This window comes from Lycium barbarum, chromosome 8, assembly GCF_019175385.1.
Source record: "Lycium barbarum isolate Lr01 chromosome 8, ASM1917538v2, whole genome shotgun sequence".
In the NCBI taxonomy this organism is placed as follows: Eukaryota; Viridiplantae; Streptophyta; class Magnoliopsida; order Solanales; family Solanaceae; genus Lycium; species Lycium barbarum.
This window is the reverse complement of record NC_083344.1, coordinates 124,902,813-124,921,492: the sequence shown is the minus strand read 5'-3', so window position 1 is coordinate 124,921,492 and position 18,680 is coordinate 124,902,813. Positions and strand designations below refer to the sequence as shown.

General features: G+C 34.5%; 1 protein-coding gene, 1 non-coding gene and 1 pseudogene across 2 annotated transcripts; 2 read left to right on the top strand and 1 right to left on the bottom strand.

The window, feature by feature from the left end:
- Nucleotides 1–1,819: 1,819 nt before the first annotated feature.
- On the top strand, nucleotides 1,820–10,639 carry LOC132607154 (pyruvate kinase 2, cytosolic). Its single transcript, XM_060320996.1, has 16 exons — nucleotides 1,820–2,014; nucleotides 3,303–3,399; nucleotides 3,512–3,609; nucleotides 5,053–5,208; nucleotides 5,376–5,453; nucleotides 6,362–6,493; nucleotides 6,947–7,027; nucleotides 7,160–7,231; nucleotides 7,346–7,435; nucleotides 7,850–7,994; nucleotides 8,211–8,299; nucleotides 8,936–9,031; nucleotides 9,132–9,199; nucleotides 9,289–9,388; nucleotides 9,937–9,996; nucleotides 10,124–10,639. Exons 1-16 carry the CDS (start codon nucleotides 1,946–1,948, stop codon nucleotides 10,274–10,276), a joined length of 1,584 nt encoding a protein of 527 aa, XP_060176979.1. The 5' UTR covers nucleotides 1,820–1,945; the 3' UTR covers nucleotides 10,277–10,639.
- A 1,576-nt stretch (nucleotides 10,640–12,215) lies between these two features.
- TRNAR-UCU (transfer RNA arginine (anticodon UCU)) lies at nucleotides 12,216–12,288 on the top strand. The gene has a single exon. It is a non-coding gene; the product is annotated as a tRNA-Arg (tRNA).
- A 545-nt stretch (nucleotides 12,289–12,833) lies between these two features.
- Nucleotides 12,834–13,037, bottom strand: LOC132608553 (small nucleolar RNA U3; annotated as a pseudogene).
- Nucleotides 13,038–18,680: the final 5,643 nt, after the last annotated feature.

Below are 18,680 nucleotides of genomic sequence, written 5' to 3'. Positions count from 1 at the left end.
ATTCAACTTTGGCTTCAGCATCATTGCCTATTAAAATACCTTCAGACGTCTTGCGTTCTTCATATGTCTTGTATATGTTTTTATTGTTGATAACATGAATGGTAGCGCCATAATCTGGCCACCATTCTTCTGACTTTGAGGGATCAACCATGTTTACTTATGTTACCATTCCAATTTTTTAAATTTGATACCATAGCAACCAAATATGTAACAACTTCCTCAATCATGTTTGCCTTTTCAGAATTTTCTAAGATTCCAAAATTCTTTCCCGTCTTTTTAAACCTGCAGTTACGAGCAAAATGGCCTTTATTGCCACAATTAAAGCAAGTAATTGATTTATAGCCTTTTTCTTAAAAAATATTTTATTGGCTTTAAGACCAGAACTAGAACCTTTTTCATACTTTGACTTGCTTTCAACATAGTGACTTGGATTATTAATATTTGAAACAGGTTGAAACTCTGAGTCGTGTTTCACTTTCGATTTGTACATGGGTTTTGAATTGCTCAAAATTCAGAGCTTCACGAGAATGCAAAATTTTCTTTCTATAATTCTTCCATGAATTAGACAGTTTGGACAGAATTGCACCAATTTACAGAGCATCAGGAATTTTCACATCAAGATCTCGTAGTTTAGAAACTAACACTTGCAGTTTTTAAATTTGATCCATGATTAATAAATTCTTTTTAATTTTAAACTCAAAATATTGCAAAGAAAGAAATGTATCTTTGCACTTTTTTTTTTGTTTTGATATGTTTCTTCTAGCGCGTCCCATATTTCTTTTGGAGTCTTCAAATTTGCATAGAGATCATATAATTGATGAGTGAGCGTATTGAGAATATGCCCATGACAAATTGGTTCATCCCCTTTATGTTTCTTCCTTAATGCTTTCACAGTTTCAGATTCTCCCTCAGTTGGTTAAGAAATTGCAGTGATTTCAGGATCCAAAACAGAATAAATTTTCAAGCAGTGAGAAGAAACACCATCTTAGCCTTCCAACGAGTGAAGTGGGTTCCATCAAACGTATCAAGTTTGATGAAATTCTTATTCATCAAAGAGATTTCAGTATTTTGATTGATTTTCATAACTCTGAGAAATCACTCTTTTGAATTGTTAGAAATTAGATAAAGAGAATAGAAAGGAATGACTTAAGGCGTGATATTATCGCTGTCTCAAAAGAGTGATTGTCTGTCTATGGGGTTAGCAGACAACGCTCCTTTTGGATACAATAAACCTATTATCAGTTGAATTAAAAGTGACAGATATGGAATCTTCTCTATTTATAGAGAAAACAAGTAGTTGAAATAGACACTTGTTCCGAAAGGTTGTGTCCTTATATAGAATAACCGGAGTATTTCACCACTGGTACGTGTTGAAATATTTCACTAGCGGTACCGTGGTACCCAAAACAAGTTCTGAAGGATGGTACCTATTTCATCTATGGTACTCAGACTAGGTATTTCGAACTTAATACCCAAATAATTTAAAATATTATTACTCAAATATTACAAACTATTTAACAAAGACTAGAAATAATATAGAAAAAATTGCACTTTTTCTCTTCAATAGTAACTTGCGAAATCTTGTGATGCGAAAATACAAATTTATACCCCATAAAAAAAGTTACCGCTATTTATTTTGAGGGGAAAAATTTAAAGACCAGCACAAAATCGAGGCAAAAGTCCCAATGACACAAAAATAACCTCACATGAAAAATATCATTACTACCATTTATTACTTTGAAGAAATTTCTTGGGACAAAAGAAAACAAATACACTAAACTATAGTAAAGTACTATTCCACCGCAGCCCCTACAAAAAGAATCAAAACCCAACGCAACAAAAGATCCCTTCGAAGTGGAAAACCTGAAAACTCACCATATTCTCTTCCCTTTTTCCACTTCTCTCTCTTTGAACTTCTTACTTTTCTTCATCTAAATCAGCAAACATGCATTCAACTCACTTACTTCTTGAAGAACCAATCAGGATGGCCTCAATTTTGGAGCCATCCAAACCTGTAAGTAGAAAAAAAATTCAATCTTTTTGATGTAGTATAGTCTCAGATCTATGTTTGCATGTGATTTTTCTATGTGTCGGTTTCTTAAAGACTGTTTTTTGTTAGATGGGGTTTGTTTGTTTTTGAATCTTGCAGTATTTTTTCATATGTTTGTTGTTTTAGGATTGTGTTTTGTTTGATGGGGTTTGTTTGTTTTTTGAATCTTGCAGAATGTTTTCATGTGTTTTTTGTTTAAAGATAGTTTTTTGTTTGATGGGGTTTGTTTGTTTTTTGAATCATGCAGAATGTTTTCATGTGTTTTTTGTTTAAAGATTGTTTTTTGTTTGATGGGGTTTGTTTGTTTTTGTATCTTGCATTATTTTTTCATGTGTTTGTGTTTAAAGATTGTTTTTTGTTTGATGGGGTTTGCTTGTTTTTGAATCTTGCAGAATTTTTTCATATGTTTGTTGTTTTAGGATTGTTTTTTGTTTGATGGGGTTTGTTTGTTTTTTGAATCTTGCAGAATGTTTTCATGTGTTTTTTGTTTGATGGGGTTTGCTTGTTTTTGAATCTTGCAGTATTTTTTCATATGTTTGTTGTTTTAGGATTGTTTTTGTTTGATGGGGTTTGTTTGTTTTTTGAATCTTGCAGAATGTTTTCATGTGTTTTTTGTTTAAAGATGGTTTTTTGTTTGATGGGGTTCGTTTGTTTTTTGAATCTTGCAGAATGTTTTCATGTGTTTTTTGTTTAAAGATTGTTTTTTGTTTGATGGGGTTTGTTTGTTTTTGTATCTTGCATTATTTTTTCATGTGTTTGTGTTTAAAGATTGTTTTTTGTTTGATGGGGTTTGCTTGTTTTTGAATCTTGCAGAATTTTTTCATATGTTTGTTGTTTTAGGATTGTTTTTTGTTTGATGGGGTTTGCTTGTTTTTGAATCTTGCAGAATTTTTTCATATGTTTGTTGTTTTAGGATTGTTTTCTGTTTGATGGGGTTTGCTTGTTTTTGAATCTTGCAGTATTTTTTCATATGTTTGTTGTTTTAGGATTGTTTTTTGTTTGATGGGGTTTGTTTGTTTTTTGAATCTTGCAGAATGTTTTCATGTGTTTTTTGTTTAAAGATAGTTTTTTGTTTGATGGGGTTCGTTTGTTTTTTGAATCTTGCAGAATGTTTTCATGTGTTTTTTGTTTAAAGATTGTTTTTTGTTTGATGGGGTTTGTTTGTTTTTGTATCTTGCATTATTTTTTCATGTGTTTGTGTTTAAAGATTGTTTTTTGTTTGATGGGGTTTGCTTGTTTTTGAATCTTGCAGAATTTTTTCCCAGCAATGACTAAGATTGTTGGGACTTTGGGTCCTAAATCCCGATCTGTTGAGGCTATTTCAGCTTGTCTTAAAGCTGGAATGTCAGGTAATCTTGAAATTTAAACTTCTTTGTTTATTGGGTTTACTTAGATATGTCATATGTATTGATTAGTGGTATAGATTGGTGTATTTTGATTGTTGATTTGTTGTATTGGCAGTGGCAAGATTTGATTTTTCATGGGGTGATTCAGAGTATCACCAGGAGACTTTGGAGAACTTGAAGGCTGCTATTAAGGCCACTAAGAAGCTTTGTGCTGTATGTAAAACAATATTTTTTTGTCTTTTCTTGCTACTGATACTATTAATGCTATTTTGGTTGCTTCAATGGTTTTGTCTTGCTTTGGATTGTTCTGTTTAATCTGTTCTTTGTGGGGAGTGGGGCAGGGTCAGATGTATCTATACATATATTTTTATGCTAAGTCTGCACTTGCTGTTACGGAGGAGTACTAATGTACTACATATGTGGATTGTGTGGACCAATAGAGATATTTGGATGACTTTGTCCCCAAGATTTAGTCACATTAAAAGAAATCAACTAGCTTTTTGTCTGTGATGGATTTGAACTCTGTTCTCACATGGTTTTCATCCCACTTCATCGACTACTTGATCACAACATTATGTGTTATGGGTCTTTAGTTCTTGGATCTGCTTCTTGTCAGTGGGTCTTATAGCATGTTTGGCCAAGCTTCCGAAATGTATCTATTTTGGGAAGCTTTACCCAAAAAACAAAAAAAACTATCTATTTTGGGAAGTGTTTTTGGTCAGAAGTGCTTTTTGAGAAACTACTTTTGAAGAGTAGTAGTTTGTGTTTGGCTAATCGATTTGAAAAGCACTTTTGCCAATATTAGAGCAGCAAATTATGCTTGGTCAAGGTTCCAAAAGTTTTTCGGGGAAAAGCTACTTTTTTCAGCTTCTGAAAAACAACTTCGGCTACTATTCGAAAGCACATGTACTCTTTTTTTTTTTTTCCTAAAAGCTTGGCTAAGCACCTCAACTCTCTAAAATAATCTCTTGTTTTTTAATTTTAAAAAAGCACTTTTGGCTTCCAGAAACTTGGCCAAACGGGCTTTTAATGCCTTGAAGCATGTGACATTTTGTGGTGGCAAAATACATAGCTGAATAAGAAAGAGAGGGAGTGAGGGGGCACTTTGCCAATATTAGAGCAGTAAATTATGCTTGGCTAAGGTTCCTAAAGTTTTTCAGGGAAAAGCTACTTTTTTCAGCTTCTGAAAAACAACTTCAGCTACTACTCGAAAGCACTTATATTTTTTTTTTTCCTAAAAGCTTGGCTAAGCACCTCAACTTTCCAAAATAATCACTTCTTTTTTAATTTTGAAAAGCACTATTGGCTTCCAGAAACTTGGCCAAACGGGCTATTAATGTCTTGAAGCATGCGGCATTTTGTGGTGGCAAAATACATAGCTGAATAAGAGAGAGGGGGGGGGGGTGCAATTTCTAAATTCTGTTGTTGTCTGTTCTTATTGGTGTGCCGATTGGAGTCATTGGACTGGACTTTGTCAAATTTTATTTAGGGGTTGTGCGGTTAATCTGTAAACAAAGCTTTAGTTGTAGATTGTGTGTCTCTCACTCCTACTCAGGTCTACAATTTCTGAATGGGGATATACGATGACAATTTAATTAGATATGTTGAGCATTGTCTAATATAAAGGTAGTAAAAACATGTTTTTGTTGCGTTCAGGTCATGCTAGATACTGTGGGTGCTGAGTTGCAAGTTGTCAACAAACTTGAGACAACTATTTCACTTAAGGAAGATGCAGTTGTCACTCTGACTCCTCATCAAGGGCAAGAAGCATCTGATGAAGTGTTGCCAATTAACTTTGGCGGATTAGCCAAGGTCCAGCCCACATCTCTTGTCTTTGCTTTTCCCTTTCATACATTATATGTTATTAAATTAAGTTCCTACGGAAGCTTGGTAAGAAAAACTTTTTAAAAGGAACTGAAAGGAGCAGTTACTTCCGTTAACTCCATGGTACTAATGTTTGCTGTTAATTTTGCTTACAGGCTGTAAAGAAGGGAGACACCATTTTTGTTGGTCAGTACCTCTTCACAGGAAGCGAAACAACCTCTGTTTGGCTGGAGGTATGAATTAGATATTCTTCCCCCTCCGTGGCATACTGGTCACATTTAGTTGGCAGTAGCAGAAAAAATAATCTCCATGTAAAATTTAACATTGTTAATACAATGTTTGGTCCCGTTTTCCCTTCCACATAAAACTTATCATTTTCTTTTTGTTGGCTAAGATTTAACTGATACCTGCATAAGTTGTGTGGGAGTGTATATGTTATTTTATACGGGATACAATGTGGAATAACAATGTAGAGATTATAATAATACATGGATTAAAGAACCGAATGTCACAATAACCTTTCAAATAGTAATCAATATTTCATTTTGTTAAAAAACAGATTTAAAATGTACATTGTACAATAAATTTATATAACTAATCAAACATTCCATTATAAATAATCCCTATTTTACTAATTCGTGTATTACAATCCCTACATTACTAATCCATGCTTAACTTCTAAATCAAATGACCCCTTGATAGGATTTAGCTATTGCTTTGTGAAAATAAGTTGGTTGATGAGTATCTCCTAGGGCTTTATTCTAGTAGTAAGAGCGCATCACGTGATGTATGGATGAAACACATGTCATGTGTTCGAGCGTTACCACATATAAAAGCTTGACATTTAAGTGGAGTATTCTGATCCATCTCCTTACATTCCATTTTTTTTAAAAATGTTACTATAGATTCATAAAAAGATAGAGGGGTGGGCTATTATTCGCCACTATTATTCGCCGAGTTTTCGAACCATGCACCCACAGCCCTCATGGATTTCTTGCTATCACAAAAAAAAAAAAGGAAAGAAAGTTGATTGATGAGTAAAAATTGTTGTGTTTGTAATCGTACAATCTATAGATTAAGAAAGCAGTCTAAGTCCAATTTTTGACACTGTTGACTAAATATTTCTGATGTGGCTACACAGGTAGACCAAGTGAATGGTGATGATGTCATTTGTGTGGTAAAGAACTCTGCCACTTTAGCTGGGACGATGTTCACTCTACATGCTTCTCAGGTTCATATTGACATGCCTACTCTCACCGATAAAGACAAGGAGGTAAGTTACTCAAAGTTCATGATGAACCATTTCTATATCTCTTCTGCAGATAATGAAGTTCAAGTTAACATCGTTAAAGATAATTTTCAAGTTAACATCGTTAAAGATAATTTTCTCTGAGAACATGGTGTTTGAGCATAACTATAACTGCTTACTCTTGAGTACATGTGGGTTTTGAATGATACCATTTAGGTAACACGTTTAACTATTGTATACCTATATTTGCAAGTGTAAGTTGGGTCCATAACACTTCTCAACTAAAATAAATGGGTCCCTCTTTTATCCCTTATTGTAGTAACATTTACATTTTGTATAATCTTACTGCTTCTGTACCTCAATTGATCATACAGAGTTTGCCTTGACAAAGCTACTTTTTGCTCTTCTTTTTTTGTGTATTTTTGTAATAATACTTCTTTATTTACTTCAGACTTTTGGTTATTTAATTTTATCCAGGTTATAAGCACATGGGGTGTTAAAAACAAAATCGACTTTATTTCACTATCATATACAAGGCATGCTGAGGATGTCCGTGAGGTATGTAATTTCATTACTTTCCACTTTCCATTTTTTTTAGATTCTTTTACTGTCATTGTCAATTTGCACTTGTCCAGTCATACTGGACTGTTACAATGTGAAATTGACTTCATTGTCTGTGTTAAAATTCAGGCTCGTGAGTTCTTGTCTAAGCTGGGCGATCTAAGTCAAACTCAGATCCTTGCTAAAATTGAAAATGTTGAGGTTAGTTGATACACTTATATTTTTAGTAAGGTTTGTTCTGTTTACTTTGAATTTCATGCATTCTGCAAGGGCTGGAAATTTCACTTTCTTCCTTTCTTTTTGTAATCTATGTAGGGTTTGACTCATTTCGATGAGATACTCAAAGAGGCTGATGGAATCATCCTTTCTCGTGGAAACCTCGGTATTGATCTTCCCCCAGAAAAGGTAAACTATCTTCTTAACAACCAGTCTTTACATGTTTGATAAGGATTCCAACCAAACTGGAATCAATAATGTGAATGCATCTTGTTCTCTTCTCCTGCCTGGACCAAACCTTAGAACACCAAAAAGAGAGATGTGGAACTCATATCCTCCTTATACTCCAGGATCTGCTGAGAGCCTGAATGTATGTTACCTGAGATTTATTCTTCTCAAGAATGAAACTAAAGAGAAAAGGAAGCTGGGTCTAGGTCTTCTGATGTCTCAAACTTGGCACTAGAGAATTGCTAGAAGTTCTATTTGATTGATTTTAAGCTGTCTCCATAGACCGTTCCTCGTACTAACATATAATTCCATTGCGGAATTTGTGTGTCATAATTAGAATTTTTTGTTGCTAGGCTAATATCGGGTGGTTTGCAGGTGTTCTTGTTCCAGAAGGCTGCTGTTCACAAGTGTAACATGGCTGGAAAGCCAGCTGTAGTAACACGTGTTGTCGATAGTATGACTGACAATCTTAGGCCTACTCGTGCTGAAGCAACGGATGTTGCTAATGCTGTCTTGGATGGTAATCTTGCTTCACTTTTAATTATATATGAAGGACTCATGTTCTTCTTTTATCGATATACCATTTCGGTACTTAATTGAGACAACTCTCTATTATCCACTGAGTTTTAAATCGTGCACCACGGGATTTCTCTTTTATGAAAAATAAAAGATAAAAAAGAAACGTAACTGAGACAACTTGATTTCCTTAAAAAATTTTAACATTTAACACTTTCAGGAACTGATGCTATTCTCCTTGGTGCTGAGACTCTGCGTGGATTATACCCAGTCGAGACTATTTCCACTGTTGGCAAAATTTGTGCCGAGGTAATTTTTCCTGAAATTTTGTTAGTTTAGGAAATTGTCTCCACGCTATCTTTTAAAGAAACTTATGGTGAAGCCGTAAATAGAATGGAATCGACATGTGCTGACTTTGTTGATGTAAATTTGTTTTGAGAGGGATATATTTTAATGATACCTTTTACCTTTCTAGTTGGGCTTCCAAAGCTCAGTTACATATATCCACAAATGTATGCTTGTGCGGCGACTTCTTAACTTTTGTCATGAACCTGCTTTGCTTGCATAAATGAGATTTTCTCTACCTTTCTTTATATTTTACTTTTAAATTATTTAATCTCCATGTATGCTTTTCTTAAACTCTTCTTTCATCTCTCATTTAATAGATTTGCCCTACATCTTTGTAGACACTAGCTTCATAAATGATAAAACAATTTTATGTTAGATAACATTTGGGAGTGGAGTTGGCGTGGCATATGTTTGCGCCAGATTTTCTGTTTTAAGAAAGAAGTCAAGAATTACATGTTCAATTCCTATGACATTCTTATTTCCTGCATTAAGAACATTCTGCGTGTTTTCTGCTTTTATTAACTTTCCTCGGGTCAATAATATTTTGCTTAATTATCAACTCTTGGTAGGACTAATCGGCTATTAATTTCCATGCAGGCAGGGAAGGTTTTCAACCAAGACCTATACTTCAAGAAAACAGTCAAATTTGTTGGAGAGCCCATGACACACCTGGAGGCAATTGCCTCATCAGCGGTATTTTTTTAATGCAATGCCTTTCTTGAGATAGGAAAAAAATATTTCTGGAAATTGAAATTACAGTCCTTTCTTAACCCTATATTCCTTTATTCTCTAGGTAAGAGCCGCCATCAAGGTGAAAGCATCAGTAATTATTTGTTTCACTTCATCTGGAAGGGCAGCAAGGTAGGTGTTATTCACTGTTACTGCATTTCTTGGTATATTGACACGCCTCTTTTCTTTATAAGAGTTGTAATTTATGTTTCATTACACAGATTGATAGCTAAATATAGGCCAACTATGCCAGTATTGTCTGTTGTCATTCCTCGACTCAAGACAAATCAACTGAAGTGGAGCTTTAGTGGTGCATTTGAGGTACAGCCTAGTGCTCAAAGTTTCAAATCCAAATCATCAGCCAATGGCCTGTTAAATGCATTGGAGTGTGTTATTTTGCTTGTGAGACCTTGTTTGCTCGATATTTTTTATTTCCTATTTTGACTTATCGTTGGGTGAAATAGTTTCTGTTCATTTAAACTGATATTATGTCATTAGATGTTCTGCTTCGACATAACATACTTCTCAATAATAATACTGAATTTGGTACTCTGTTTTTTTTGGGTACTGACAGATTATATGTGGGAATTGGATGAGTTTCCTTAATTTGTTGTTCTTCTCAACAATTGTGAGAAGAGTTGTCTGAAACATTCTTAATATTTTCTTCAATTTTGCACATTTTATTGTTTAGAGCCACATCTTTCCATTTCTACTATCACCGTGGTGATCTACTGATGTCTCCTTGTTCTTTTACTTTCTTTATCTGCTTCTCTTTTCTCCTTCTAAATTTGTTTATTTAATGTTGACCAACATTTGATTGCCATTAAAGCTGACAGTTCAGTTATTGTGTTCATTTTCTTCATATTCAGGCAAGGCAATCTCTTATTGTCCGAGGTCTTTTCCCAATGCTGGCTGATCCTCGTCATCCTGTAAGTTTGTCTCATCATTTTTGTGTTTCACCCCAAATGTTTTTGATTGGATGTTAGTGTTTGTTTTTTTTGTTTTTTTTTTTGTCTGTTTTTGCCGTGTCTCATCAAGTTATTGTTTCTTTCGTAGGCTGAATCGAACAATGCTACTAATGAGTCGGTGCTGAAAGTTGCTCTTGATCATGGAAAAGCGTCAGGGGTTATAAAATCACACGATCGAGTTGTCGTTTGCCAGAAGGTTGGAGATGCATCAGTGGTTAAGATTATTGAACTCGAAGATTAGGGTGTTGTAGGCTGCAGTAGTCAACTGTTATTTTGTCCACATCTTTTTGTGATGTGATGGAGTGTTAATAGCCGTCACATTCTTTGTTTCTACAAAGGTTTTGGTAACTCTGATGTGATATGGTATAGTCATAAACCGGGCAATTATTCTTGTTGATGGAACTAGCACTACAGGAAAATATTGAAACTAGTTCAATGGGTCCTTGTTGAGTTCATTGATAGGAACTGCTTTTCTAAAGCAGTGTTTTATGGAGTTGTCTGTAACTAATTTTTGTTCTGTTCAGAACTTAACTCAACAGAAGCAAGACCACCAATGCCCATTTAAGTATCAATAATGAAACCTTGCAAGTATTTGTTTTTTCAATCTTGCTTTGAGTACACTTCTTTTGATCCGAGGGTCTGTTGGAGACAACCTCTCTATCACCACAAAGGTAAGAGTATGAGTTGCGTACATCCTTATCTCTTCAGACCCAACTTGTGGAATTATACTTGGTATTTTGTTGTACTTTCGAAGATATTCACTTTTTAGTGTTGACTTTTGTTCTAAGTTCTCGAGGATTACTTTCTTTCCTTCCATTTAGGTTGGCCAAGGAAGCTAAACCAGCTTCCGATGATTCTTCTTTTAATGATGATAGTGTCGGAGTTGGCTCACATGCATGTTGACTATTCCACCAAGTATCTACAACTTTTTACCATCACACTCACTATGTATATGTACATTTAGGTAGATGAGAACGAAATTACCTATTGTTTTTGATTTATTATTGAAGATCCGAGGTAAGAGGACGAAACAAGAAAATTCATGTCAGACGGACACTAAATAGTACTACTATGTTTTTTTTAAGAATAACAGTCTTATCAAATTGGAAACGACTTTCAAAATATAAAACATGAAACAACTACTAAACCCTGTGATTGCACACTGTTGGATTTAAGCTTATAGCTCTGTTTAGCTGGTTTTATTATATTTCAACAATTTCTGAGTATCCTTTAAAGGGCGTAGATAATACAATTTTAGGTGAATAATAACTCTTTTCTGGCGATTTTAAATATATTAACTCCCATATAGGTAAGAAATCTTCGTTAAGTGATTATTTATTTTCCTTTGCACTTCTACTGGACTAGTATATGAAATATCATTGTTGATTTTTTGAGAGGTAAGGAAGGGGAAGTAAGGGCTGCAACTAGGTCTAAGCGTCAAGTCATACTTGGCTCGATTCGCTTGTATTTTAGCCCTCGTTTTGGGAAAACCCCGAGCTTAACCAACTCATGTGACCCCTATATGGCTTTACACCTGCATTATACAATAGTATTCTATGTTGCATGTTCAAGATGTTTAGCGCATTCCCTCCTAGTGGTGAGGTGGTCGGACAGAAAGAGACAGAAAAAGGGGTAAGAAGATGGCGGTGGAGGTGATGGTGACAATGGTGGTGTGGAGAGCCAAGGAGGAAAGAGGATGAGAGGGTAGTTGGTGGTAGAGGTAGTGGCAGGGAGAGAGGAGGAATAAGAAAATTAAAAACTCAAAATTTAGGAGAAGGGTCAAATTTGCTTCTGAACTATGCGAAAGATTCAAATTTACCCCCAGTTAATTCTTAAGTGTGGGACACGTGGCATCGCCGGGTGCAAAACATCTACCATTTGAAAAAAAGAGCACATTTAAGCCATTTTAGTCACGCCCAGGGTATATTTGATCGAAACTATTAACAGAGGGCAAATATGTTCCATTTCAGATAGTTCTGGGGCAAGCTTAACACATTGCCCTTTATTTAATTGCATTATGATGTATGTCCAAATTTAAACTAACCAATTTAGTATAATTTTTTTTGGATTACAAGTTTCGAAATCTTCTCTTTATTCTTGAACCCTGTGTACAATCAAACACCATTACGGAGGGAGCTGTAACCAACAATAACTAAATAGTGGCGTGTAAATAGCAGGAAGCGCCCATGGCCTAATGGATAAGGCGCTTGACTTCTAATCAAGCGATTGTGGGTTCGAGTCCCACTGGGCGTGTGTCCTTTTTCCTTATTCTTTTCTTTTGCTATTTTTCTCCCTCCACTTGTGTTTATTATGTATTTATCATTACTTTATGACTGATAAAATAAAACCACTTTTTTCCATTTATCTCTTTTATTAAATTAATTTGGTGGTGACTACTAGTTAACGTATGATATTTAGTAGTAATACTCTCAATTCAAACAGAACAGAACAAGGTCAGAATTTATCTGTGTATTGTATCTTATCTAATAGCGTTAATATGCTAAATAATTCATAGATCAATGCCCTTAATTAGAAGATAGTGACGAGTTGAACGACTTGTGTTAGCATGTCAACCCATCGAACACTAATCAACTTTTCGTATATATTTAAGGTATTTTTGCTGTTGCAAAGCTGTGGTTGATGATCAAATTAAAATCAAGCAATACTACAACCTTTTCTGCCTAAGGAGAAAAACTTCAATTGTTTTCCAACTTTCTTTGCTGATTGCTGAGCTTTCCTTTTTTTAGGGGGTGGGTTTTTTTTTTTTTTTTTTTTTTTTTTTTTTTTTAAGTTTGAAGAGTCTGTCAGACAACCAATAATAGACAATCCCAGCACCCATGGTTGGACCTGAGAATGATCCTCTACGGCACCATGACCTGCTGTTAATCACGCTCTGGTCTAATGGCCAGAGTTCATCCACCAGACTTGGTTTCCTATCTCCTTAGGACTCAAGGATACAGTGGTACGAGCCTATGGAACAGATCCTGTTCAAGTAAAGTCGTGGGGGTGGGGGTTTCATGTGATGTCTGGTACCAGATTTAAAGCCTCGATTAATTCGGATTCGCGGTGCGTAATTCCTATTAAAGGAAAGCGCTCTCTACTAGAATTTTTTCCTGTCCCAGGTTCGAATCCAAAACTTCAGATAAAAAAAGGGAGGGATCCTCTCCATCCAATCCCAATCCTTGGTGGTTCTATCTGTCAATTTCAACTAGGTCTTAGAGTCAGAAAAAAACAAAACAAAAAATCACTTTGGAGATGCAAGCAGATGGTTTTTTTCTTTTCCTTTTCTTTAATTTGTTAGTAATGTACATTCCACGAAGACCATCAATTCGGTTTAACATGATGTCCTCAAGGAGTAAGACTAGTCTTGTTGTCATGTCTTTTTCTCAATTTTGAAACGGACCAAAAGAGACACCAAGATAGATAGGCATGTGAATTAATAGATAAGAGAGATGACAACGCTAGGCGTTTGGACAGTACTGATTGATTTTAAAAAACGATATATGTATTTGTACATATATTTTTCATAGAAAAGAAGTCCAAGATTTGTGTTTCAAAACCGTTAATTTACTTGATATATTTCTCAAATAAGTTTTTTTTGTTAATTAGGACTTTAACTCTATTTCAAATACTGAAGCTTCATATTTACAACTATCGAAATATCAGTTATAGCAAACGAAGTACAGAGATGGATCCAAGATTTTAAATTTATGAAGTTTGAATTGTAAGTCAGAACAACGACTTAATTGGGGATAGATATTGTATACATTTTAACTGAGTTTCTTAACACAAATAAGATGTTGGGCATATAGCCAGGGGCGGAGCCAAGTGTAACCGAGGGGGTTCGGAACCCTCTCGGCAGAAAATTACAGTGTATATTGAAGGTCAAAATTATTTTTTTATGTATATATGGTAGGTGTTGAACCTCCTTGGCTTCTTCGTATGTTTACCTCTTCATATTTTTGAACCCCCTTACTGAAAATCCTGGCTCCACCACTGCATATAGCTACCAAGTTTTGCTCAACTCACGTAACTTGTGGTGTAGATCCGCCCCAGCTCTTCGATAAGCATTGCATGTCGATTCGAACATATTAAATGGTGTGTGGCTAGTTAGTTAGATACGTTATTAAAATGTTGTTGACAATAAGTAAGGGTGTCAACCGGTTTGAACCGGAACCAGACCGGTAACCGGTTATAAAATCGGCCGGTTTCCGGTCTAAAAACCGGAGCCTGCCACCGGTTGCGGTTTACCAGTTAAAAATCCGAAACTGGAACCGGTCCGGTTCAAAACGTCCAAAATCTCTTTTTTTTGTTTTTGTTTTTTGTATAGTATATATATATTATAGTATTTATTAGTATATTGTAGGTATATTTACATATGTTACATAAGTTTATAAGTAAAGTTTATATATTTACTGACTAACAGGCTAACGGCAAGTCAGCATATATATATGTATATATTAAGTTATATGCTTAAGTTATACTACATATACCTAAAATATAGTAAGAATATACTTATATATATCAATATACTTAGGTTATACTATAACTTAAACATATATATATATATAAGTTATATGCTTAAGTTATACTACATATACCTAAAATATAATAAGAATATGCTTATGTATATCAATATACTTAGGTTATATAACTTACTTACATATATATATATATATGTTTAAGTTATATGTATACTATATATTATAAGTATATTCTTAGTATATTTTAGTTATTTTTCAAGTATATAACTTTCTAGTTTTTAATTTAAGTAGATGTATATTATAAGTATATTCTTAGTATATTTTAGGTATATTCCTAACTTAATATAAGTAAAAATATGAACACAAGTAAATAGAAGAAAGCTCAATGAGCCATATATTTTATTCATTCTTGGATAATATTTATTTGCAAGTTGTAGTTTTTTTTAACTTGCAAATAATACATGAGTTGCAAAGAAATAGTAGAATAATAAAATCACCAATTCTCAATCATTTGGTTAATTTCCCCCGTATCATATTCGGCCATGGAGATATCTTCAAAATCTTCCATTTGGTCCGGTCCACTTGCTATCAAATCTTCAATCTCTTCCTCTTCGCCTTCCTCCGCTTCTAAGTTTTGGTTGCGTCGCTCCGATCTAATCCAATCGCGAATGCACACTACTACTTGCAAGCTAAAGCCGGATAATGAGTGTCTATGGTCTCCAATTTGTTGTCTTCCCTGGCTAAATGCACTCTCCGAAGCCACGGTTGATACTTGAACCGTAAGGATATCTCGAGCCATTCTTGAGAGTATCGGATGACTATCCTTGTATTTCTTCCACCATGCTAAGACGTCCAGCTCATCTAGTTCCTTGATATCCACATTTGGTTGCATCAAATAAAATGATATTCATCAAAGTTTGCATTACAAGAAGGAGTTGGATGTGAATGTAAAACTTTTAAACCCGACAAGCCCTTTTTGCTACTTTGAGAAGTAGTAGGGCGTGGAGCAACGGGTGTAGCATGTTCTTCCAAATTAGAATAATGAGTAAAAACTTTTCTAAACTCGTCATCAATAGAGGTTTCGGCTTGAGCTAAAGATGGTTGAACTCCCTCTTCAATTTCTAAAAATGTATAAATTTGACCAACCAATGCTTTAGTATAAGACACTTTTAAACAAGGATTTAAAAGAGGACCCAATTTTCCATCGTGATGACCTTTTCCTTCATCATATAAAAAAGCTATAATTCTTTTTTGCATAACCCAATTGTCATCAACCCAATGACATGTAATAGCAAAAAAATCTAACTTGTTAAGACTAAGACCCAAATCAGCGGTAAGACAAACATTACAATTTAAAGAATTAAATACATGGCGCAAATAAAATCTATATTTTTTTATACAAATCTATAACATCCGCTCTACAAGTACTTCTAGGAATACCCTCAAATAATGGATTATAACAACGTTGAATGTAAGTAACAAACCCCAAACCCGAAGGAAAGGAAAATGGTAAACAATCATAAGCTACCATTTTAGCTATTTCTACACGCTCTTTTTTCTTGTCATACTTAAAATTTTTACCGGTTCGGGGGTCTATCGTCATTTGAATACCCCACATTTGAACCCCTTTGCTCTCCCCAAACATCCATATGTTTCTTTCTCATACGAGCATTTAGTGTACCCGTTCCACCATCATTACTAGTTTCTTGCTTAAAAGTAAATATTTGTCCACATAGGGTACATTTAGCTGTTTGACTTTCCCTATCCTTAGTCATAAATTTCCAAATTTTAGCGGTTGGCTTACGAGTTCTAGGCGGTTTGTCTTGTGTATGTGATTGTGCAGGACATGTATCTCCTATGAGATTTTCGGGGGGTTGTGTTTCATCATCATCATCATCATCATCATCATCATCATCAATTTCATTAAAAGTGTCGGTATAATGTTGTTGCATTGCCTCATGACCTAAAAGTGGATTATTTCCACCAATATCAATACCTAAATTAGGTGTTTCTTCCACAAATGTTTTCTCATTAAGCCCACACCTAACAATACCACTACTACCGGCACCACGTCTAATCTCTTCGCCATTATTAAATAGAATTAATTTAAATCACACTTAAATAAATCACAAGAAAATGAATTGCAACAAATTAAATTGCTAGAATTAAATTGCGAAAAATAAAGATAGAGTTGGAACGAAGGTACCAAATTGCTGGACTAATTTCCAACAAAGTGAATGGCGGCTAGAATTGCAAATCCACCAAAGCTATTTCGGATTGTTGCAAAATCACCAACTCCACCAACAATATTATAATTGCAAAATTAATAATTGAAACTATAATAAGACCTTAAAATATTTATTTGAGAGAAATTTAAAGTGACTAATTGTTGCAAAGTAACTATAATTGAGAGATTGAGATTTGAGAGAAAGAGAAGAATGAATTGATGTGGATTAAAATGGAAATGGAGAGGGGTTTATATAGGGGTGGGAGATGGGTTAAAGTGTTAAAAAAAAGTTTGGGGGGTTTGGGGGGGGGGGGGGGGGGAATGAGTTGGGGACCATTGGCAACGACCATTTTTGCAAATGGATCGTTGCCCAACGGTCCAATTTGGGGCCCAAGCCTGCAACGGCTACAAACTTTTTTTTTTTTTTTTAAATTCCACCGGTTTCAAAAAAATTAAAACCGGACCGGTATAAAATAAACGGTTAACCGGAACCGGTTCCCGGTTTGAACCGGTAAAACCGGACGGGTTTAACAATAAGTAACTGGCCAAATTAGAGATGAACAATCAAATCACCTGATCAAACTTGAAAGATCACGACAAATACAAGAATCAAGATCAATCACTTATTAAGTGAAGACATGCATGCCAGCTCCAATTTAGGAGTGAACATGTTGCATCAATCACTTCAAAAATAGTAAAAACAGTGGTTGCCATGAAAATGAGGTACTACAACAAAAGGAGTTGCATGAGAGAGAGAAGTGTGAAAATCGTTTGGTTCTTAAATGAGAAACAAAATGGAGCCCATTTAATTTGGTTGGATCTTGGTATTAGCTGTACACCTCTTGAATATATTCACCACAAACTAACATGGTAGGTACTGAATAGGAGTACATAACCTAGCGGATTCAGAATTTTAAATTTATAAATTTTGAATTATATATTTTTTTTTTTGCTTATTGCTTCCGGATACATAATTTATATATATTAGTTGAATTTCTTAATTATAGATATAGGGACTGAACTAAAGCTGCTGAATTTTCCTTTAACTTGTAACTTCTATTTTGTTGCTCCACCACCCTGCTGGAGTATGATGGGATGATTGAATCTTTTATGTTTAACCATAATTCTCGAATTCAAGTTTTGTAAATGAAAAACCTCTTAGTAGAGAGCGTTTTACAATTGCTCAATGAACTTACCGATGCAAATTCAATTAGTTGAACCGGTAAATTTCAAATACCGGATATTTTTTTTAAAAAAAAAACACTATAGGCTGAGAATTGAGATCTTCCCAAGAACAGATGACAAACATCGATCATATGGCTTTTGTTTTATATATGTGGAAAAGGTTTGCTCATGGCTTTGTGTAGGTCCAATGAATAAGGAAATTAATGGCCAACATCCTCCCCCTAACTGGAAAAAGAAAAGTAACGTCGTGGCTGAATATTAATGTAATGACTAGGATATTATAATTATTCAATCAACTCCTTTTACTTAGGAAATAGATCGATTTTATATCATCGGACATCGGTCATAGGAATTAACAAAAGTGATATCTCCTTGCATAATATGAATCCGAACATTTATGATATGGATGCGAAAGAGCCGAATAACTTATTCTTTGGTCTATTAGTGAACTTTCTCTACGGTAAATAATTCTTGCTTTGATTATTATTTTTGCATGCTTTTCCTAAATATTATGTTAATCTATACTATATTAAAAACACGAAGGCCTTAGAAATGTTATTTAAACTTTTTGCTTTTCAAGGCTCTACAATAGACAAAATTGTCATTTACTATTTACTTCAAATAATTATTTATTATTTGCCTAATATTTATTCTGTAGTGTTTGTTGTCGAATGATGTACTCGATTTGGTCACGCGCAAAGCTCGTACACCGAAACTACTTATATATAAAATTGTGGGTTTAGTACTCT